Source organism: Silurus meridionalis, chromosome 1 (genome assembly GCF_014805685.1).
Source record: "Silurus meridionalis isolate SWU-2019-XX chromosome 1, ASM1480568v1, whole genome shotgun sequence".
NCBI classification, from domain to species: domain Eukaryota; kingdom Metazoa; phylum Chordata; class Actinopteri; order Siluriformes; family Siluridae; genus Silurus; species Silurus meridionalis.
In genome coordinates this window covers 24,298,880-24,316,758 of record NC_060884.1, presented here as the reverse complement: position 1 = coordinate 24,316,758, position 17,879 = coordinate 24,298,880, and the positions used below count along the sequence as shown (strand labels likewise).

Here is a 17,879-nt window from a genome sequence, read left to right as displayed (position 1 = left end):
CCAATCTGATCCATCTTGAGAGGATTTGCTATGAAGAATGGCTGAAGTCCAGGTGTGCAAAGCTTTTTGCAGCAAACCTAAAAAAGACTTGAGGCTGTAATTGCTGCTGAAAGTGCATCAACTAAGTGCTGAGTAAAGGGTCTGAATACTTATGTACATGTGATATTTCAGGGCTAGAATTTTGTTTTCACCTTGCCATTATGTGGCACTGAGTGTAGATTTATCAGAAAAGATAAATTACTGTATAATCGCTGTGCCTGTTCTCTGATTCCAACTTCCTAGCAAGCTGAAATATTTGAAGAAGGGATTTCACTGTCCTGTGGTGTATATGTGAGGAGTAAACGCCTCTTCCTCTCTTTATTAAAAGAAATATAATTTGGGGGATGCCATGTATTATGTAAATTAATTATGTAAAGCACATCAGATATGCTGTTATAGAAATAAAGTAATGACAGGGTGGTGTGATGGCATTACCAACACTGTTACCAACACTGTTACATTATACTGTAAAATTACACGTCTTACAGAAATACCTTGTAGTATTTCCTATCATTACTTTGTAATAAGGCAGGTATGAACAATCATGTCCTGAAGACTCTCTTCAGACGTACCAGGCTTTGAGAAGCACTGACACTGATGCATTTTTTATTTACCGTTCTCCTTATAAAATAAATATAAAATCCGTTTATTCGCAGGTTCAGGTTAAATGTCTGCAATACAAGACTTTATTTGTTGCTTCAGAGACAATAACATGAGACATAAGATTTATGTGATTTAATGTGAAACTATGAAATGAATGAATGGAAATGATTTGCACCCTGTAGGAAAATCATGCTCAAGGGTGTTGAAGGGGTGGTGTGAGTTCCTGCTATGGAGTTCCTGCTATGATTTTTTAACAAGTTTGTGATTGCATTTGAAGATACTGGATGCACTAATAACTATTTCCTCTTGTTACTAGTGTTATGGCAGCAAGAAAGAGTGATTTGTTCTGTTTAACTCAATAAATCAGCCGTCCGGGAGAATGAGCTGCTTTTGGAGAATAGGCAAGTATTAACACCCGTATGTGGATATCAACCTTTTCATGGTCACAGTAACATATTACAGATCAGTGACTTCTGTTCATCATTTTAATGTGACCAAAGGATAAACGGATGCCAGACTCAGGAGCTTCATTATAGTTTCTCTGAGAGCTTTGATTATTCACAGACCTATTAATAGTGTGATATGCGTTCAGAGTGAATTGTTGTGCTCTGACTTTGCATGAATGTGAGGTGTAGTAGCCTGGGTCGGGTTCACATTTCTGCTATATGAGGATGATGATGATGATGATGATGATGATGATAACGTGTTTTAAAAAAGTGCACTAGTGTCATGACGACTGTGCGCCGCGAAATGAAACGTGTTGCAAATAAGGTTTTCAGGAAGTATGTTTTCTGACAGCTCAGAGTGAAACAGTGAAACACAGGACAGCATGGCGGAGCTGTAGACTGCAGACACACTGATGATAAAAACTCAACAGAGGATCCAAGAGCACAGAACTACGGGATCACAGGTAAGCGGGGAGCGCCCTATGTGTGTGTGTGTGTGTGTGTGTGTGTGTGTGTGTGTGTTTGTGTGCATGCGCGTGTGCGCGAGTGTGTGTGTGTGTGTGTGTGTGTGTGTGTGTGTGTGTGTGTGCCAGAGTATTTAGGATGGAGCAGGCATCTGAAATGTCTGAAATCTGCAGTACGATCAGCAAATCACGACTCGATCCAGACTTCAAATATGCGCTTTAAAAATGTGCGTATATATATATATTATATATACTATATATATATTATATATACTTTTATATTATTATATAATATTAAACGTAAATAGTATGTACAGTTTAAATGTCAATATGAAACAAAATATTTATAATAATAATTATTATTATTATTACGATTATAATTATAAGCATGGTGATCATAATAATTAGCATCATATTCATAATACATCATAATAAATTTTCTTCTTCTTCTTATTATTATTATATGCGGGATGAAGCGAGTATCTATTATCCCACATTTTGCACAAAAAATTATCTATATTCTACCTATATTTCTAATATTTATTATATCTTGTTTATAGCAGCTCGAAGCGGTTATAGAGGTTTCCAAGAAAAAAAATGATATGGCAAAGAATATTGCTTTGTAAATGATGCCCTAAATGAGAAATATGAAACATAACCTAACAGGTAATAACAAAAAAAAAAAACATAAAAACAATAGATAAATCTCCAAGCTTGTGAGATTTGATGACAGTTTTTTTTCTGTAAGATTTAACACGTGTTTTGTTCTTGTTGCTGAAATAAAGTGTGTGATTTAGTGAACTGTACGCGTTATCGTGCCCGGATGCCCTGCGGTTGCACGCGCGCTCCTGTCTAATCAACGGAAAGCACATTGCGCTTTGATTTCCTGCACCGTGATGCTTTCCAAAAAAAAAAAAAAAAAAAGAACCAGACATTTCCAAATCCACAATCTGAAACAGTCTCTGCATGGTCCTAGATTGTAGTTGGAGATTAAATGTCATAGATTTGGACTTCAGTTGACTGCTGTTCGTGCGGCGCTGATAAAGCCTGGGTCAGTGCATGTCGTTAGTGAATATTATCGGCGCAGTGTTTTGCGACAAGCAAACGAGGCCTTCAGCCATCCTGCAGGTTTTAGCCTGAATATTCTCTGTCTCGTCAGGTGTGTTCCGGTGGGGGATTTGAAGAGCGCAAATGTGCAAGCTATTTTTTTAATGGTTTTGCAAGAGATTTGTGAAAGAGCGTCGCCACTTCGTGCATATGTAAAGTCGGTGTGTACCTCGTGCACATGCATTATAAAAAATGCACTTAACAGTTACACACCCCATAATCTGCTTTTCTCCTTTATTAAAAAAAATCAACGGTTAATAAATTAGTGGTTGCTTTTCTGAAACATCTCCAGCACCAATGAAGCTCTCGGGAGTGAACGCGCAGAGCGCGCGAGCTGACGCCGCGCCGCAGGTGAGAGAGAGAGAGCGAGAGAGAGAGAGAGAGAGAGCCCCCTGCGCGCGCGCGCGTGCGTGCGTCAGCTGCGTACCTGCGCTCCGTCTGCTCCCGCGAGCTCAATGCGGGGTTCTGTTTTCTCCGGCCAGGAGGACGGAGGGGGATGAAGGGGGTGCGGATGCGCGACAGCAGATCACCGGCGTCCCGATTCTGTGCTCGACCAGAACAAGGCGCCTCTCTGTTCCACCTGCACGTGCTCGCTGGAAAAAAAAAAAAAAAAGATTAGAGGCAGCAGGCGTGAAACTGGAGAGGGCGGTGATGCAGTGACGTGTTTGCACGCTTGTTGAACTATTTTTTAAATAAAAGATTTTTAATTTATTTTAGAGATCTATAAAAAAAAAAAGAAAAAAAATTTGAGCCGCAAAATCTCCAGACGCATGTCAAGTTTATTTATACGTCTCTAAAATCTAGATAATATCATTTTAGAGTAACATTTCAAGGTACACTTCTTTATATACAAGATAATATTTAATGGTATAAAAGATGTTCGCTTCCATCAATCTAAAAAGAAAAAGTGCAGTTTTATATTTCTTTATTAAGAATGTATACAACTAATATCAAATGTCTTCATGTTTGTTCTAGAATTAATCAAATCGAATAATCCACCCCGTATAGAGGGATTTTGTTTGTTTGTTTGTGATTAATTTTATAACTGGCAACCAGCAAAAACGTGTCTCAGCATTTCTCTCTCTATTCTCTCAGGCGGCTGCTTCAGCTCGAGTATCACATTGATAAAGCGAAGTGTATCATTTAATCCTGATTGCACTGTTTCTAATTCCCTCTGGGTTTGAGTGGTCGTGTTCATTTTATACAGCCCCTTCCTCCCCTCCTCCTCTACCACCTTCTCCTCAAAAAAAAAAAAAAAAAAAAAAGAAAGAAAAAACCCGCAGGAACCCTCCTGGCTGGCTTTCATTTAAAGCACCTGTCTCCCTGCAACACCTGGCAGACGGGCGAGACGAGTTGCGCATGCGCAGTTCTCCCACAGGATGCCTTATAGTCTTACAGGGGAGCAGATTCTCTCTACGACCTTTCAGTCGGACTGTCAGACGGACTGACCACCACTTGCTGTTTGCTTAATAACTTGTAGGATAAAGAAGAGAGTGAAGATTGAAGATGCCTCGGTCTTTCTTGGTGAAGAGTAAAAAGGCCCACAGTTACCATCAGCCACGGGGTTTAGAGGACAACTGCAACAGACTCGAGACGATTTTAGCTCATATCTGCGCAGGTATTTTATTATTATTTTTTTGACATATGATTGAGTTTTATTTTAAACAAAATATACCGAGTAATGTCTATTTTTATCGTTGAATTAAGTTCATTTTCGAAGTACTTTGTTCAGATAGAAATAAATTGTTAAATGACATTAGCATGACAATTACCATTATTTATTCGTTTGTGTGTTAGTTTTTACTTTTCTTAATGTTTTATTATAAATCATATGTACAAATAAATGACACTTGGGAACTGGTTATGGAGTTTCAGGGTTGCTGTTGTTCACACCTCAATCCGAATTCTAATTTTCGCATTAAAATCAAACAGCCAGGGTTTGTTTAAAGGAAAAAATAGTTTATATACAATGCTCATATCTAATATACTGCTATTTGCCGGTGTCTGTGTGATATTGCAGACAGTAAGAGTGCAGAAGCAGGGGAGCTGTGTGTGGAGGCAGAGGAAGTATTAGCGCTCACGGACTCCGCCGCTGTGTCCTCGCGCTCTCCGCACAGCTGCAGCAGCAGTGTGTGTGATCGCTCTTCAGACTATGAAGACAGCTGGAGGCCTCCATCACCCTCTGCATCACCAGGTACCAGCCTAGTGATTTTAATACTTACACTAACACTTGAAGCGGGTTGTGCACACACCGATTTTTATACGCCCCTCTGGCTGTAGAGACGTGAAGCTGCAAGGAATTGGATTTTTTACTATTCAGTGTTTTGAAATTACTTTTTTTACTCTTGAACATCCCGGGATTTGTCGGCACATCAGCTAGGGAATACTACCGAGGTATTATTATTATTATTATTATTATTATTATTATTATTATTATTATTAGCATTGAGAAGTAAATCTATTCAAACCAGATGCCTGCAGTTTCAGATAAAGGAACAACATTTTATTTTTCATTGTCACTATCTTTTTTTTTTTCTTTACTTTGGATGAGTTCCTTTCACAAACCTTGTACCTGAAAAAATTGATTTAAATTTAGACTGGAATTACCTTTTAGTCTAAATCTGTAAAGAAACACTAAACACTATTCTGAATAAAATATCCATACTAAATATACAAAGATGTACCATTGATGATGGCTTTTATAAGCGCCTTGGAACTCTTTTTCACATATGACAGGTGTAGAAAAATGTACATTACAAAAAATATTATTATTATTGTTATTATTATTGTGTCTCATTTATATCAGGTAGCTCAGGTATCATTTTGTTATTCTTTTACTGCATTGTCACGTAGACAGCATCGAAAGTCTGTTTCTAATATGCATGACTAAAAGACTTTGACCTTTCTGACTATACAACAGACTTCAGGAAATACTGACTTCTTTTTTCCTTGACAGATTCTGAAAAGTCATTTTCACCCAGTGTTGATGAAACACAGCCTTTTGCTGTGCCCTTTGAGCCATGGAGCAACAGTTATTCAGGCTCTGAGATGAGACAACTGGTCCGGCAAAACTTTAACAACCATCATTCTTCCTTGAGTTATTATGGAGAAAGAGTGATTGGTCCTTCTCTTTTTGGGGAGAGGGGATCCAACACAAGTATTTTCAACAATTATGAGTCTACAACAAACCTATTTGAGCGGCCGTCTTCTAGCCCTGGACTGTATGTAGACAGAGAAATAAATAGACCCGAGATGAAAACGGACACAGCCAGGCTTTGTACTCGCCTTATGTTGAATGGAGCCTTCAAATGCATCAAATGCAGCAAGGTAACAGCACCCCACTTTTCCTGTTTACTACTTTTCAGAATCGTGTAAATTACAGCATGAGTAACTTCTAAGCTTGTAGCCTGTCTGAAGGTCTCTGAGCTCTTTAGGAAACACTAAACCTCAGGCGATGTACTGTGTCTTGAGCCGGCTATCTTTCTCTGCATCACAGGTGTTTTCCACTCCACATGGTCTAGAAGTTCACGTTCGGAGGTCCCACAGTGGAACGCGACCCTTTGCTTGTGACATTTGTGGAAAAACTTTTGGACATGCAGTCAGCCTGGAACAGCACAGATCTGTTCATTCTCAGGTAACTGTAGTTGAATTTAGCCAGATGTGCCATTTATAGCATGAGTTTCCACTATTTAACTTTCAGCGTGTGTTTTACATTATCTGTTATCTTTTAACAGGAAAGGAGTTTTGATTGTAAAATCTGCGGCAAAACTTTCAAAAGATCCTCTACTCTGTCCACACATCTTCTCATCCACTCTGATACGAGGCCTTATCCGTGCCAGTACTGCGGCAAGAGGTTTCATCAGAAATCAGACATGAAGAAACACACGTTTATTCACACAGGTGGGTTTTATTATACTAGGATGTTTATTCAATATATCAATTCAGTTTTCAATTTGGTCTATAAACAGTATTGCAATATACTAAAGGGATTTAATTCATGGTTGCCATGCATTCACCTTTTACACCTGATCCCATAAATCTCAAAGATCGAATGGATTATTTTTTTTTTTTAAAAGCCTTGTGAATTCATTTCTTACAAATGTAAGAATAACACTGCCCCTAATCCCTGCGAGCAACTTTTTCATTTCCGTAAACATTGTGTGAATCACCTGAGCCAAACCTGAGACCTGTCAATAGTTCCTATGTTTAGACTATAATATAATAGTAAATAATGATTATATTATAATAATATGTCTCAAGACTTGACATATATTTTTTTTATTTTACAGGAGAGAAGCCCCACAAGTGTCAAGTATGCGGCAAAGCTTTCAGTCAGAGTTCGAATTTGATAACACACAGCCGAAAGCACACTGGTTTTAAACCTTTTGGCTGCGACTTGTGCGGAAAAGGCTTCCAACGCAAAGTGGACTTGAGGAGACACAAGGAGACTCAACACGGACTGAAATGAGGAATGATTTAACTTCAAGAAAAAATTTCAGTCGGTATCTCTGGACAGTCGTTTGCCTTTCTCAGTGCTGGCCCACATCACGGCGAAAAAAACTCCAGGATGGATTTAAAGTAGGCTTACTGTAACTATTCAAAACCAGGAACCTGCAATTAACACAATCACATGAACATGAGGTTCTCAAACTATTTAGATTTGATCTAGGACAATTTTGACCTGTGCCTCTACAGAGTCTGTGTCCATCTTGGATACGCTCTCAGAAATATACCAAAATGAATTTTTTCACATGGCAGGGATGGACACATTAAGAACACATATTTTCTGAGCTTGTTTTTTTTTTTTTTTTTTTTTTTTTTTTACCTGGAATGATGAATGTGGTGAAGCTTTAATTATCTTCTAGAGGAACGTAACATCAGTGGAACATTTATATGTCTTAAATTATTACTATTTTTTTTTCTTTACCATATTCATGTTTCCAGTGAAAGATCAAATGTACAAAGGCTGACTGTGCTGTTGACAAAGAAAAGTTTCGTATATGGTACCTGTATTTCTGAGAATGTAAAGTAGGTGTGAATTCTACACTGGGAATTTTTTGTTGTAGGCCATGGTCATGTAAGCTAACAGGGGATTCCCAAGCAAATGTTTATAATGTAGGTTAAAGCGAATTTCCATGATTTTCATGTTTCCAAAACTGCTGTTTTGTGCTTTGTGTAGCCTAAATTGTTAGTCAAGAGGTCACCCAGCAGGTCTGGCAAGATCCAGCAAATGCACAGCAAAATAAATGTGGACTGAAATAGTTGCTATAGCTGAAGGTCCACGCACACTGAATTTACCCCTACAGTGTTCATTTATTACCCGCTTCACGTTTAGCATGCCAGTGGACTTGTTCAGCAGGGAGTTTTCGTTTGCTGTGGGATGAGATCGTGTAGACCTGAGTGCTTTACCCAAACCAAGGCTATAAGGGCGGTGTTTCCCCAGACCCAAAATATTATCACCAAAACAATCCGGGAGGCTTTCTAGTCAGTAACGGCCGCGGGAAAGGACATAGCTATCACAGGTAACATCAGCTGAACTGCAGGAAATCAGCGCCACTCACACTGACGCCATGCTGCTGTTCCTCTGCTGGCAAAACACGCACTACAATAACCACGAGATTTAATCCAAACCAAGATTGTTTGTGTATTATATAAACCATGACTGATTTGTTGACTTCAAAAATATTTTTCCACTCGCCCTCCCAGACGGTTTGTGATCGCTATAATAATAATAATAATAATAATAATAATAATAATAACAATATTAATAATAATAATAATTATTATTATAATTATTATTGTTGTTATTATGGGTTGTTTTTACACGAGTTAAACGCTCATGCAGTATCAATTGCAATATAAAATGTACATAATGATTTGCTTTCAACAATAAACATTATTTATTTATATTTACATTCATCAGTTGAATAAAAATGATGAAATCAATACAGTAAATAGTGCTGTGTGTTTTTTTTTTTTCTACGCGTGTTCATCGACATCGATTATTCGAAAGATTAATCGAAATCGAAAGTTTAATCATTTATTTCTTGGAAATACACACTACAAATTTGACATCGAGTGCACGATGTGTTTCAGCTTCACAGCTTTCTGTAAATTAATCACATCAAATGTAGCAATATTATTAAACATGTTTGTTTTCCGTGTTGGAATCCTGACTCGGAACCGTTACAGCTGCTAATATGGCTTTACTTTTTCTGTGTAAATGAACCAGGTATCTGTTTAATGCTGTGCAAAATGAATGACAGGACTGAAGCGCGAGCGTCATATTGCACACTGTGGAGCTGAGATCACATCTCTACCAGAGGCAGGTGAGGCAGTGATGAGGCAATGCCTCACCTGTGACCTTCCAATATAAAGAAATGTAATGCAAAGTAAAATGATAATGTTTTAAACAAACCAATTTCTCTGATCTGTGTTATGAATGCCATTTCGAAGCCGAGAGCTCTATACCTCACTTCAGATTCACACTGACATTAGTGGGGGAAAAATGCGACCTGGGACCATTAGTGTGAATTTCACCAATATATTCTTTGCACACTCTTATCGCTTTTTATAGTTTAGGCAACTTATTTTACAAATCTGTATTTAGGCTTTTATACAGATATGTATTCGACTCGTTCCCTCATGCCGCAATGATGAGGCTCTGTGATTTAATAAAACACTCCAATAAACACTGTCTTATTAAAGCAAGTTATTCCGAATGGGATCATTTCCATCTCTTTGGGGTTCGAATATGTGTAAAATCACTTTTCACCTCCACTGCACTGCTCTTATATTGTCTTCAGAAACCATTTTATCAGAGTGTGTCTGAATCTATTCAAGGAACACTATGCTTGGTTATTATTATTATTATTATTATTATTATTATTATCATCATTTTTATTACTATTATAATTATAATTATTATTATTATTATTAGTAGTAGCAATTTGTTTTGCCTCAAGTTAGCATTAAATGTAGTAAACATTTAGCAAAATACAAAATATGCATATGTGGAAAACATTTTCTAACTAAAGAAATTGTATTTAGAAACCACTCATGTTTGATTTAAGCCTCGTCTGGCATATCCATAAATAAACCGTATTTCTTCACGTGAAAGAGAAAAAAACCGGTTAGAGTAAAAAAGCACGCGCTCGAGTCTCGCTGTAAAACTGTGAGGACGCTTCCTAACTGGCGCGCGCTGAATGAACACCACCGTGTTGAGTTTAGAGTTTAAATCATATATTTAAGCAGTAAAACGTCCTTTTATTGAAGGAAACAGGCTTTTGGACACACACACACACACACACACACACACACACACACACACACACACACACATATATCAGGTGTCAGAACATAAAGATTTGGTGTCTATATGTGTCTCTTGATTGATAAAAAAAACCCAAACAAACAAAAAAAACCATTACAAAGCCAAATAGTAGTTTAGTGTTCATCGTATATCTAATTGTATACATTCTATAAACCCACTCTTTAGGCAGGTAAAACAGATCTATTGCACCTGATCAGTCCTGCAGCAGACTAATAAATGCTTTGAAGGGAAGCAACAGATGTGGAGTGTAAGCTCTTTCCTGCATTGTTATGGGATGACAGTAATTAGGCCTCTTTGTTGACACCTAAAACACTCAAGAATCCCACCATGTCATCGAAAGTAAAGGCAGCATTTCTTCAGGTTACACAGCACAGACACCCTTCAATCAATCACAGTGACACATGCCTAACAGAACCGGAGCAAATTTAACCGAATCAGATTCGATTTCCTTTTGAGACGGTTTTATTCACGTGCTTCACGTGTTTCATTTACCCTGAGAGCTACAGGTGCCAAAAGATTGTTTTCATTACATACAATATGCTTAGCTTGCAGTTTGCTTTGATTACTATACTGGTATTAACTGATATTGATTTATATATATATATATATATATATATATATATATATATATATATATATATATATATATATATAATGTGAAATGACAAAAAATGTCACCGTTCCTATGATTTATGTATTACCTCAGTAACATGGAGATATTTCTATTAAAATGTTCCAAATTGAGGATTTCTGGAGATATGGACACCTTTTCTTTACTGATTAAAAACCAACTCATATCCTTGATAGCAAATAGCAGTGAAAAAAGAGAAGAACACAAAAGAAATATTACAAGAACATAAAGCTCTATGGCTCAAACCAAGTAACAGAAATTTATATTTGAATAATAAGTCTAATGATTGATTAGTTTGAATATGCTCATAAAATAAAAATACATTAGCAATAACTATGCTGCCAGATTTGTGGTAACGGTTTAAGAAAGGCCCACATGTATATGTGTGATGGTCAGGTGTCAATTCTTTACCATACTGTGTGTTACAAACCACAGTTTGCATCTTGTCCAGTACAGTGGCAGTGTTGAGAAGTGTTTCTGTTTTTAGTTGTATGTGTTTCGTGAGCAACAGTTCGAATTGTGTTTCGTTCAAAACGCACTTTTAGTCTGGTCAGATTGATAAAGGTAAGGTTTTAAGACAGTGCCTCCAGGCATATCAAATATGAATAGACAAAAGGCCTAATCGATAGGGTGACAAAGTAATCAGAACATTGCATTCACACACACACACACACACACACACACACACACACACACACACACACACACACACAGAAAGCAAAGAAAGAGAAACTAGTAAGTGTTAAAACCCTAAATAATGGTTTGCAATTCTATCACCTTTATGCGGCATGAACCAGAACTTCCTGTTTTCTACAGTTTACATTAATCTATAATTAATATCACCAGCGCATGAAATATTGAAAGGCCTTTTTACACTGCTTTTCAGAGAATCTACGTTTTTATTACCTTCAAGAAAGCTGTAAACTCTTTGTACAGTGCAGACAATGCAGTAATCAATCAACAGACAACAAATGAACATTGAAATGATATATTACCTGTGAATCTGAACAATAGAGCAGTGTGCTCTACCAGCTTAATGCCTGGAGGAATCGACATTTGGTTGATGCTGAGCGCGATTGTCAAATCTGTGAGAGGGTATAAAGATAGCAGGGGTTATATGTAATGGGGTGGAGGGTGGAGGGTTGAATTTACTGGTGCACAAATAAATACTTAATAGTTTGTGATTGATAGATATGTACAGTATCTGTGACAGAAGAGTAATCATTTTCTATAATTATGTGTTCATAATACTGGCTCATGTTTTGTCATGACTGAACTTCCTACAACTATTAGTGCTCGTTTCTTGGCAATTGGTGGAATATCGTTGCTCGGGTTATTACTGTTTTCTTCGACATGATTTTAGGCTTTCTTGCTTACTTTGGGTACAAACAACTGCTAAATAACCACATGTAGAGTATATATAATGCCAAAAAACATTATATTTTAAGCTTAGGAAGAATTGACATAAACAACAGGCACATGTTTTGTGTAGTCAGTAATCATTATCACATTTTTATGTTTTATATTTTATATTTTAATAAATTGTATATGAGACAATCTTGGAATCCTCACTACGGGCAAGGCTCTGGTTCAAGCCCCACCAAGCTGCCACTGTCAGGCCCTTAAGCAAGGCCCTTAACCCTCTTTGCTCCATGGCTGACCCTGGACTGTGACCCCAGTTTCCTAACAAGCTGGGATAGATGAAGAAAGATTTTCAGTAATATAATGTATATGTGACAATCAAACCTCTTTCTTTTCCAGCACTGCAAAACTTTCCAGATAAATCCTGAATTTATTCCGCTAATAATGAAATTTGATGAACTAATAATCTAAAATATTGCTAAAGTACACCAGTTTGAATCCTGGTAGCCTTGTTCATTATCCTTATCACCAGTTAACCAGAGGTGAGATTCATGCTTTTGATATAGCGCTTAATCCATTATTTATCCGGTCTGAAAAACAGCCCGCAAGACTACTGCACAGCTGTCATCATGCAGCGCAGCTCAGCCACAAATTATTCATGATAGTTAAAAAGAAAAGCACGAGTGGGAGGAAAAAAAAGGGTGATGTGGTTAGCAAGTATGAGGAATGTGGGAACGACTCTCTGCACTGGATAACACGCATTGAAACATAGCATCATTTGGAACACATGGCGTGTATAAAGTATAATGCAAAAGTCTTTGACACCCTACAAATAAAAAAAAAAAAAAAATGATGCAAAATCAAACTGTTTCTCCCAAAACAAAAATAGATTTGGCAAAAAAGAAAGTGACATACAAAAGATGATTTTTGGGAAGATTCCAAGAACAACCTGGTGCATTCTTTTCCCCAGGTAAGCGATATTTACATGATGTAAAAGAAAATGTGATTCATCAGACCAGATTCATTGTAGGTGCTTTTGACAGTGGTAAAGAATTAAAATGGCCACTCTAACAGGTCTGCAGTGACAAAGCCTCATATACAGTAAGCTGTGTGTTCTGAGACCTTACTATCATAGACAGCACCAAACATTAACAGCAGTTTGTCCTACTGTAGCTCTTTAAAGGGATTGGTCCAGATGGCTTGTCTTAATACCTCATGAGCATCAGTGAGGCTTGGGAACCAATGACCACGTTTTGTGACAACAAGACAAGACATATTGAGAAACCCACAAAAGGCCTGTTGTTTTAAAGATGCTCTCACCCAGTCATCTAACTAGCACAATTTGACTTTTTTCAAAGTCGCTCAGATCCTCATGCTTGGCCATTTTCCTGCTACCAACACATCCGCTTAAAATTATTACTGTTTACTTACTGCCTAATATATCCCACCCCTTGACAGGTTCAACTGTAACAGGGTTGTCAGTGTTATTTCTGTGGTAACAGAGACCAGTGCTCCTGTCCCTTTCTTCTCTTCGGATCTGCCTGATTCATCCCGGTTGCCTAACTTTGGATGGAGTTCTCTTCAATTGGAGACCACTCTGTGCCTCTGAGAATAGTTCAGTCCACATCAACAGATCTAGAAATGTATGAAGTTACTGAGCAGTCCAATAACTTTTAGGATGGATTTGGCTGTAATTGTTATCAACAGTCTACTACAATGGCTCAGGACCACAGGCTGCATTTAATCACTGCACACCTTAACAATAATGGAACTGTAATGAATGGACATTCAATGCCACCCAGTTTCCCTTCTGAGTCTGGATCTTCTCAAGGTTTCTTCCTCATGCCATCTCAGGGATTTTTTTCCTGGCCACAGTCGCCACTGGCTCACTCATTAGGGAAAACTTACAATTATAAGGAAGAAATGTATACATTATTTCATAACCGCTTTATCCCTGTAAAGCTGCTTTGAGACAGTGTCCATTGTTAAAAGTGCTAGACAAATAAAATTAATTAATTTAAGGTTTTCTTCTATCAGTGGGTTTCATTTTATTTTATACATAAATTTTGTTCCTGGACCCCCAGTTGTTCTGAAGGCTGTTCTCAAGGCAAGTCTCTCTGCACCCATCACAATCCATAAAGTAAAAAAACATTTTTCAGAGCATAGTGATGTTGAGGAGTGTGTGTGTGTGTGTGTATATCCTGAATCGCCTAGATCAGTGGAACTGACCACCACAGAGGGACACCAGAACAAACAGAATGGTTAAATGTAAGCTGACATTTTCCTCAGTTCTCCAACATTGAAAGCTTTTCCATTAGCCATCTCAGCAAGGAGCCAGCACAGGAGGAGTCCCACCCGCTGTTCAAACAGGGACCAACAACGTCTAAAGACATGTTTACTTGCTTCATTTAACATTAGATATCACCGACTGATCAACCGTCACTCAGAAGTACTGGCATGACAGATTGCACTAAATTAATCTGCTATGGATAGATAAAGATTTAAATACTGTATTGCACACAGATCACAAGTTAACTGGGTGAAAACATTTAGTATTTTGGTAACACTATATCACATTAAATTTAGTTTGGACTCTAACAGTAAAATTCAACTTGACATTTACTGAAATGTATTGTAGATAACTTTATTACTAAATACAAGAACTGATGACACAACGTGACTAAGGAGCAAATTATTCAAGATGTCATTTAAAGATAAAATGATATATTGTAGTCTAACATCAAATACATTAATTCAATAAGGTTTGCAATCACTTGTGAAACTTCCTACTAAAAAGTACACTATTAATATATATATATATATATATATATATATATATATATATATATATATATATATATATATATATATATATAGTATTTTTAAATGTAGGAAAGCACTAAAAAAATAAAACATAAAAACACTTCCTACATAACAGGAGTGTCGAGGAGTTCGGGAGCTGTTGTAAAAAGCTATAAACATTAAACTACATTAATTTCTGTAGTAACAATACTCTTTCCTCCTCAAACCCGTCATACAGATTTGCACAAGAGTGTTAGGAGGACTCGGAAGCCTGGTGTAGTCAAGTGTTTGACATGCATTATGCAGCACAATCCTTTCTGTTAACACAGAAACACCTTTAACAGCTCGGCATTAAAGCAGTGCTTTTTTCTTCCAGTCAGCTTAAATCTTATCTCTGTAAATAAAGTGTGATTTTAAAGCAGCAAAAAAAGAATCCTCTAAGTTGCTGATACAGTCGCTGACTTAACTGGGGATGACGGAAGCTATGAATCTCTCTGAAAAATTCATAAGCTCCATTACAAGCCAAGCAAAGCCAAGCCAAGCATATGGTGATATCACAAAGGGGAGAGACAAAGAGAGAGGGAGAGAGAGAGAGAGAGAAATGAAGAATAAAAAAGACAACCAGGGTAAAAAATGACAACGTTTTTTTTTTATATATAATAAAAAATTCATGCTAAAAACATTCAGGTAAAGTTACTTTCGATGTTCTGATTTAATGAATGATTTGATGCTTGGATGTAGGCTTGCTTAGCCTGTACTAACGTCTGCTCAGGGATCTAGGAAAGGTCATGTGTCTTTCTACTGAAGATTCAAACTGATTGCAAGCACTTCTGCTAAACAACATTTTTTGTGTGTGTCTTGTAACCAAACACCTGCTCTGCAGCAAAAAGAGAAAAAAACAAACAAACTTCTATTTCACAAACACACTTCCACATTTTTGCACCCGGTCATTCAAACATGTGTCTAACCTGAAACACTGGAGTCGTCTTACTGAGCAAGGCAGCTACATGAACAGCTGTGATGCTGCTTTAGTGTTGCTGTTGTTGAAGCCTCTGATGGGCAGCGAGCTATGAACAGAACAACACTGTATCTGAAAACACAGTTTCATTAAAGGAAAACCCCTATGGAAAAATCGTTCATTTTTTATTTATTTATTTTTTTACATATAATTACGTGAGGGATGTGTGATCAGATGTAAAGCTGCATTTCAGCATGATGCACTTCAAGCAAATGCCTAATCACATGAAAAATGAAAACAAATTCACCTTTTTTATTGAACCTGACTATAAAAAACAAAATCGTGTAAAAAAATGTACACATGGAGAAATTAAAATGCATATAATCATGTGATTGTGAAGTACATTTATTGTAGAAGATAATAAGCACCATAGATCTAAATGCAGTGTCACATCACTTTAATCAAAACATTACGCAATAATACGCTGCGGTCTAGAGCAGTGAAGCATGAGCTGAGGACTCTGAGATCTGCTTTGCTGCGGTTCTCTGATGGGGCTGAGGCTCCACTGCTGCTTGCCCTAAAACATTTATGATGGCAAGAAGAACCTGATCTGTTTTTGTCGTATCAAAGTTCTTCTAAGCGGGACACCACCTAATTCAGACAGGGACTCTTGTGCTCATTTATATATCACACATAAATATATGACACACACACAAAATGAAACACATGAGCACTGACCAAAATGCCTGCTAACTGACCTGAAGCACTGGCCAGTGGGTGAGATATATTATTAGATTCTTGAGCAGGCACTCAAATGGAAAAAGGCAGTCTAAAGGGAGGGAGAAAAAAAGTTAAAAGCCTCCATGACCACAAAAAAAAAGACACATGAACCCCTTAATAAAGTGTGCCTGCATCAACAAATACCATTGAATGAGTGGAGTGACAAAATCATTTTGACTGTTCACATGTAACCTTTATTGCCTCTATTGCCATAGGGAGTTGCTCGTAGAGATTGGGCTCCAGTGCTTGGGGATAATGGGGCACTGCTATATTGATCACTAACACTCACACATACACATACAGTGTATTTAATCAAAATACAGGCTTCGCTTAAAATTTTCCACTCTAGATGTATTGATTGGGAACAAGGCAACACTAGTAACTGCTATCAAAATGCTGATTTACTAAAGGGCACACAGGATTCAGCTGTATTCATGCTGGTGTGGAAGTATGGATCTGTTGTTTCCTCTTCCCTTTGGTCCCCCAAGATTTAATATGGATGACAAACTTTCTGGAATTCTAGCTTTTGGCATACAAGTTCTCTTTAGAGTTTTAACAGTATGACACTATACTGTTATAAGTATAAAAAATACATTTGATATCATGTGAGCACATTGGGCCTCATTCAAAGTATTGAGACAAAGTTATGGCAGTATTTACAGAGAAGGTTATGTGCATTCAGAAATGGGTTAAACACAAGCTAAATGGCTGTGCTATTTGGATTATTCAAATCATCTGTCTGTAGCTCATATCTCTAGACAAATTATCCTTGAGTAGGAGCACCTGATACATGTTAAATCCCAGACAACCAGATCAATACCTTTAAACACTAGCAAAAATCTGCAATAAAACATTTGGATTAAAAAATAATAATAATTAGAAAACAAGAGGCAGCTATGATAATGTGTGAAGTATATGGCAAGTAGAAATGTAATAGGAATCTAAAATATTGTTAATATACTTAGCTGTAATGATCACATTAATCGCTCACATTTGGTTTGATAACATGTCTTCCACTCTTGTCAATTGGTAGCTTAATTTTTATATTGTGCAACAATTCAAAAGTTAATTGGATGCGCAAGTTAATGGGCCACAAGATACACAGTACACAGAGCCAAGTGGGACAAATCCATTTAACAGGGGTAAAGCATATTTTTACAACTTAATTTCAAATGTACATTTTGTAGTTTGAGTTTTCACAAAAATGATTCTCTTGCACATGAAACCACATGCACTTGCTTGAGATTACTTGTTATTATTCAGTGCATAACCTTTACACTTTTTTACATGATAGTATATTCATCACACAATAATATGAAATGTATCTGACCTTTCAGACTTGCTTATCTTGTAA

The 17,879-nt window shown here is 37.2% G+C and overlaps 1 protein-coding gene across 2 annotated transcripts; it reads left to right on the top strand.

The window, feature by feature from the left end:
• Positions 1 to 1,139: 1,139 nt before the first annotated feature.
• On the top strand, positions 1,140 to 7,952 carry gfi1ab (growth factor independent 1A transcription repressor b). Of its 2 annotated transcripts, none has more exons than XM_046861410.1 (7): positions 1,140 to 1,552; positions 4,140 to 4,277; positions 4,680 to 4,853; positions 5,616 to 5,986; positions 6,156 to 6,293; positions 6,394 to 6,559; positions 6,949 to 7,952. In XM_046861410.1, the coding sequence occupies exons 2-7, from the start codon at positions 4,166 to 4,168 to the stop codon at positions 7,125 to 7,127; spliced, it is 1,140 nt and encodes a 379-aa protein (XP_046717366.1). In that variant the 5' UTR covers positions 1,140 to 1,552; positions 4,140 to 4,165; the 3' UTR covers positions 7,128 to 7,952. The 2 variants fall into 2 exon arrangements, with proteins under 2 accessions (XP_046717366.1, XP_046717374.1); XM_046861418.1 differs by lacking the exon at positions 1,140 to 1,552 and adding an exon at positions 1,618 to 1,779.
• The last annotated feature ends 9,927 nt before the right edge of the window (positions 7,953 to 17,879 follow it).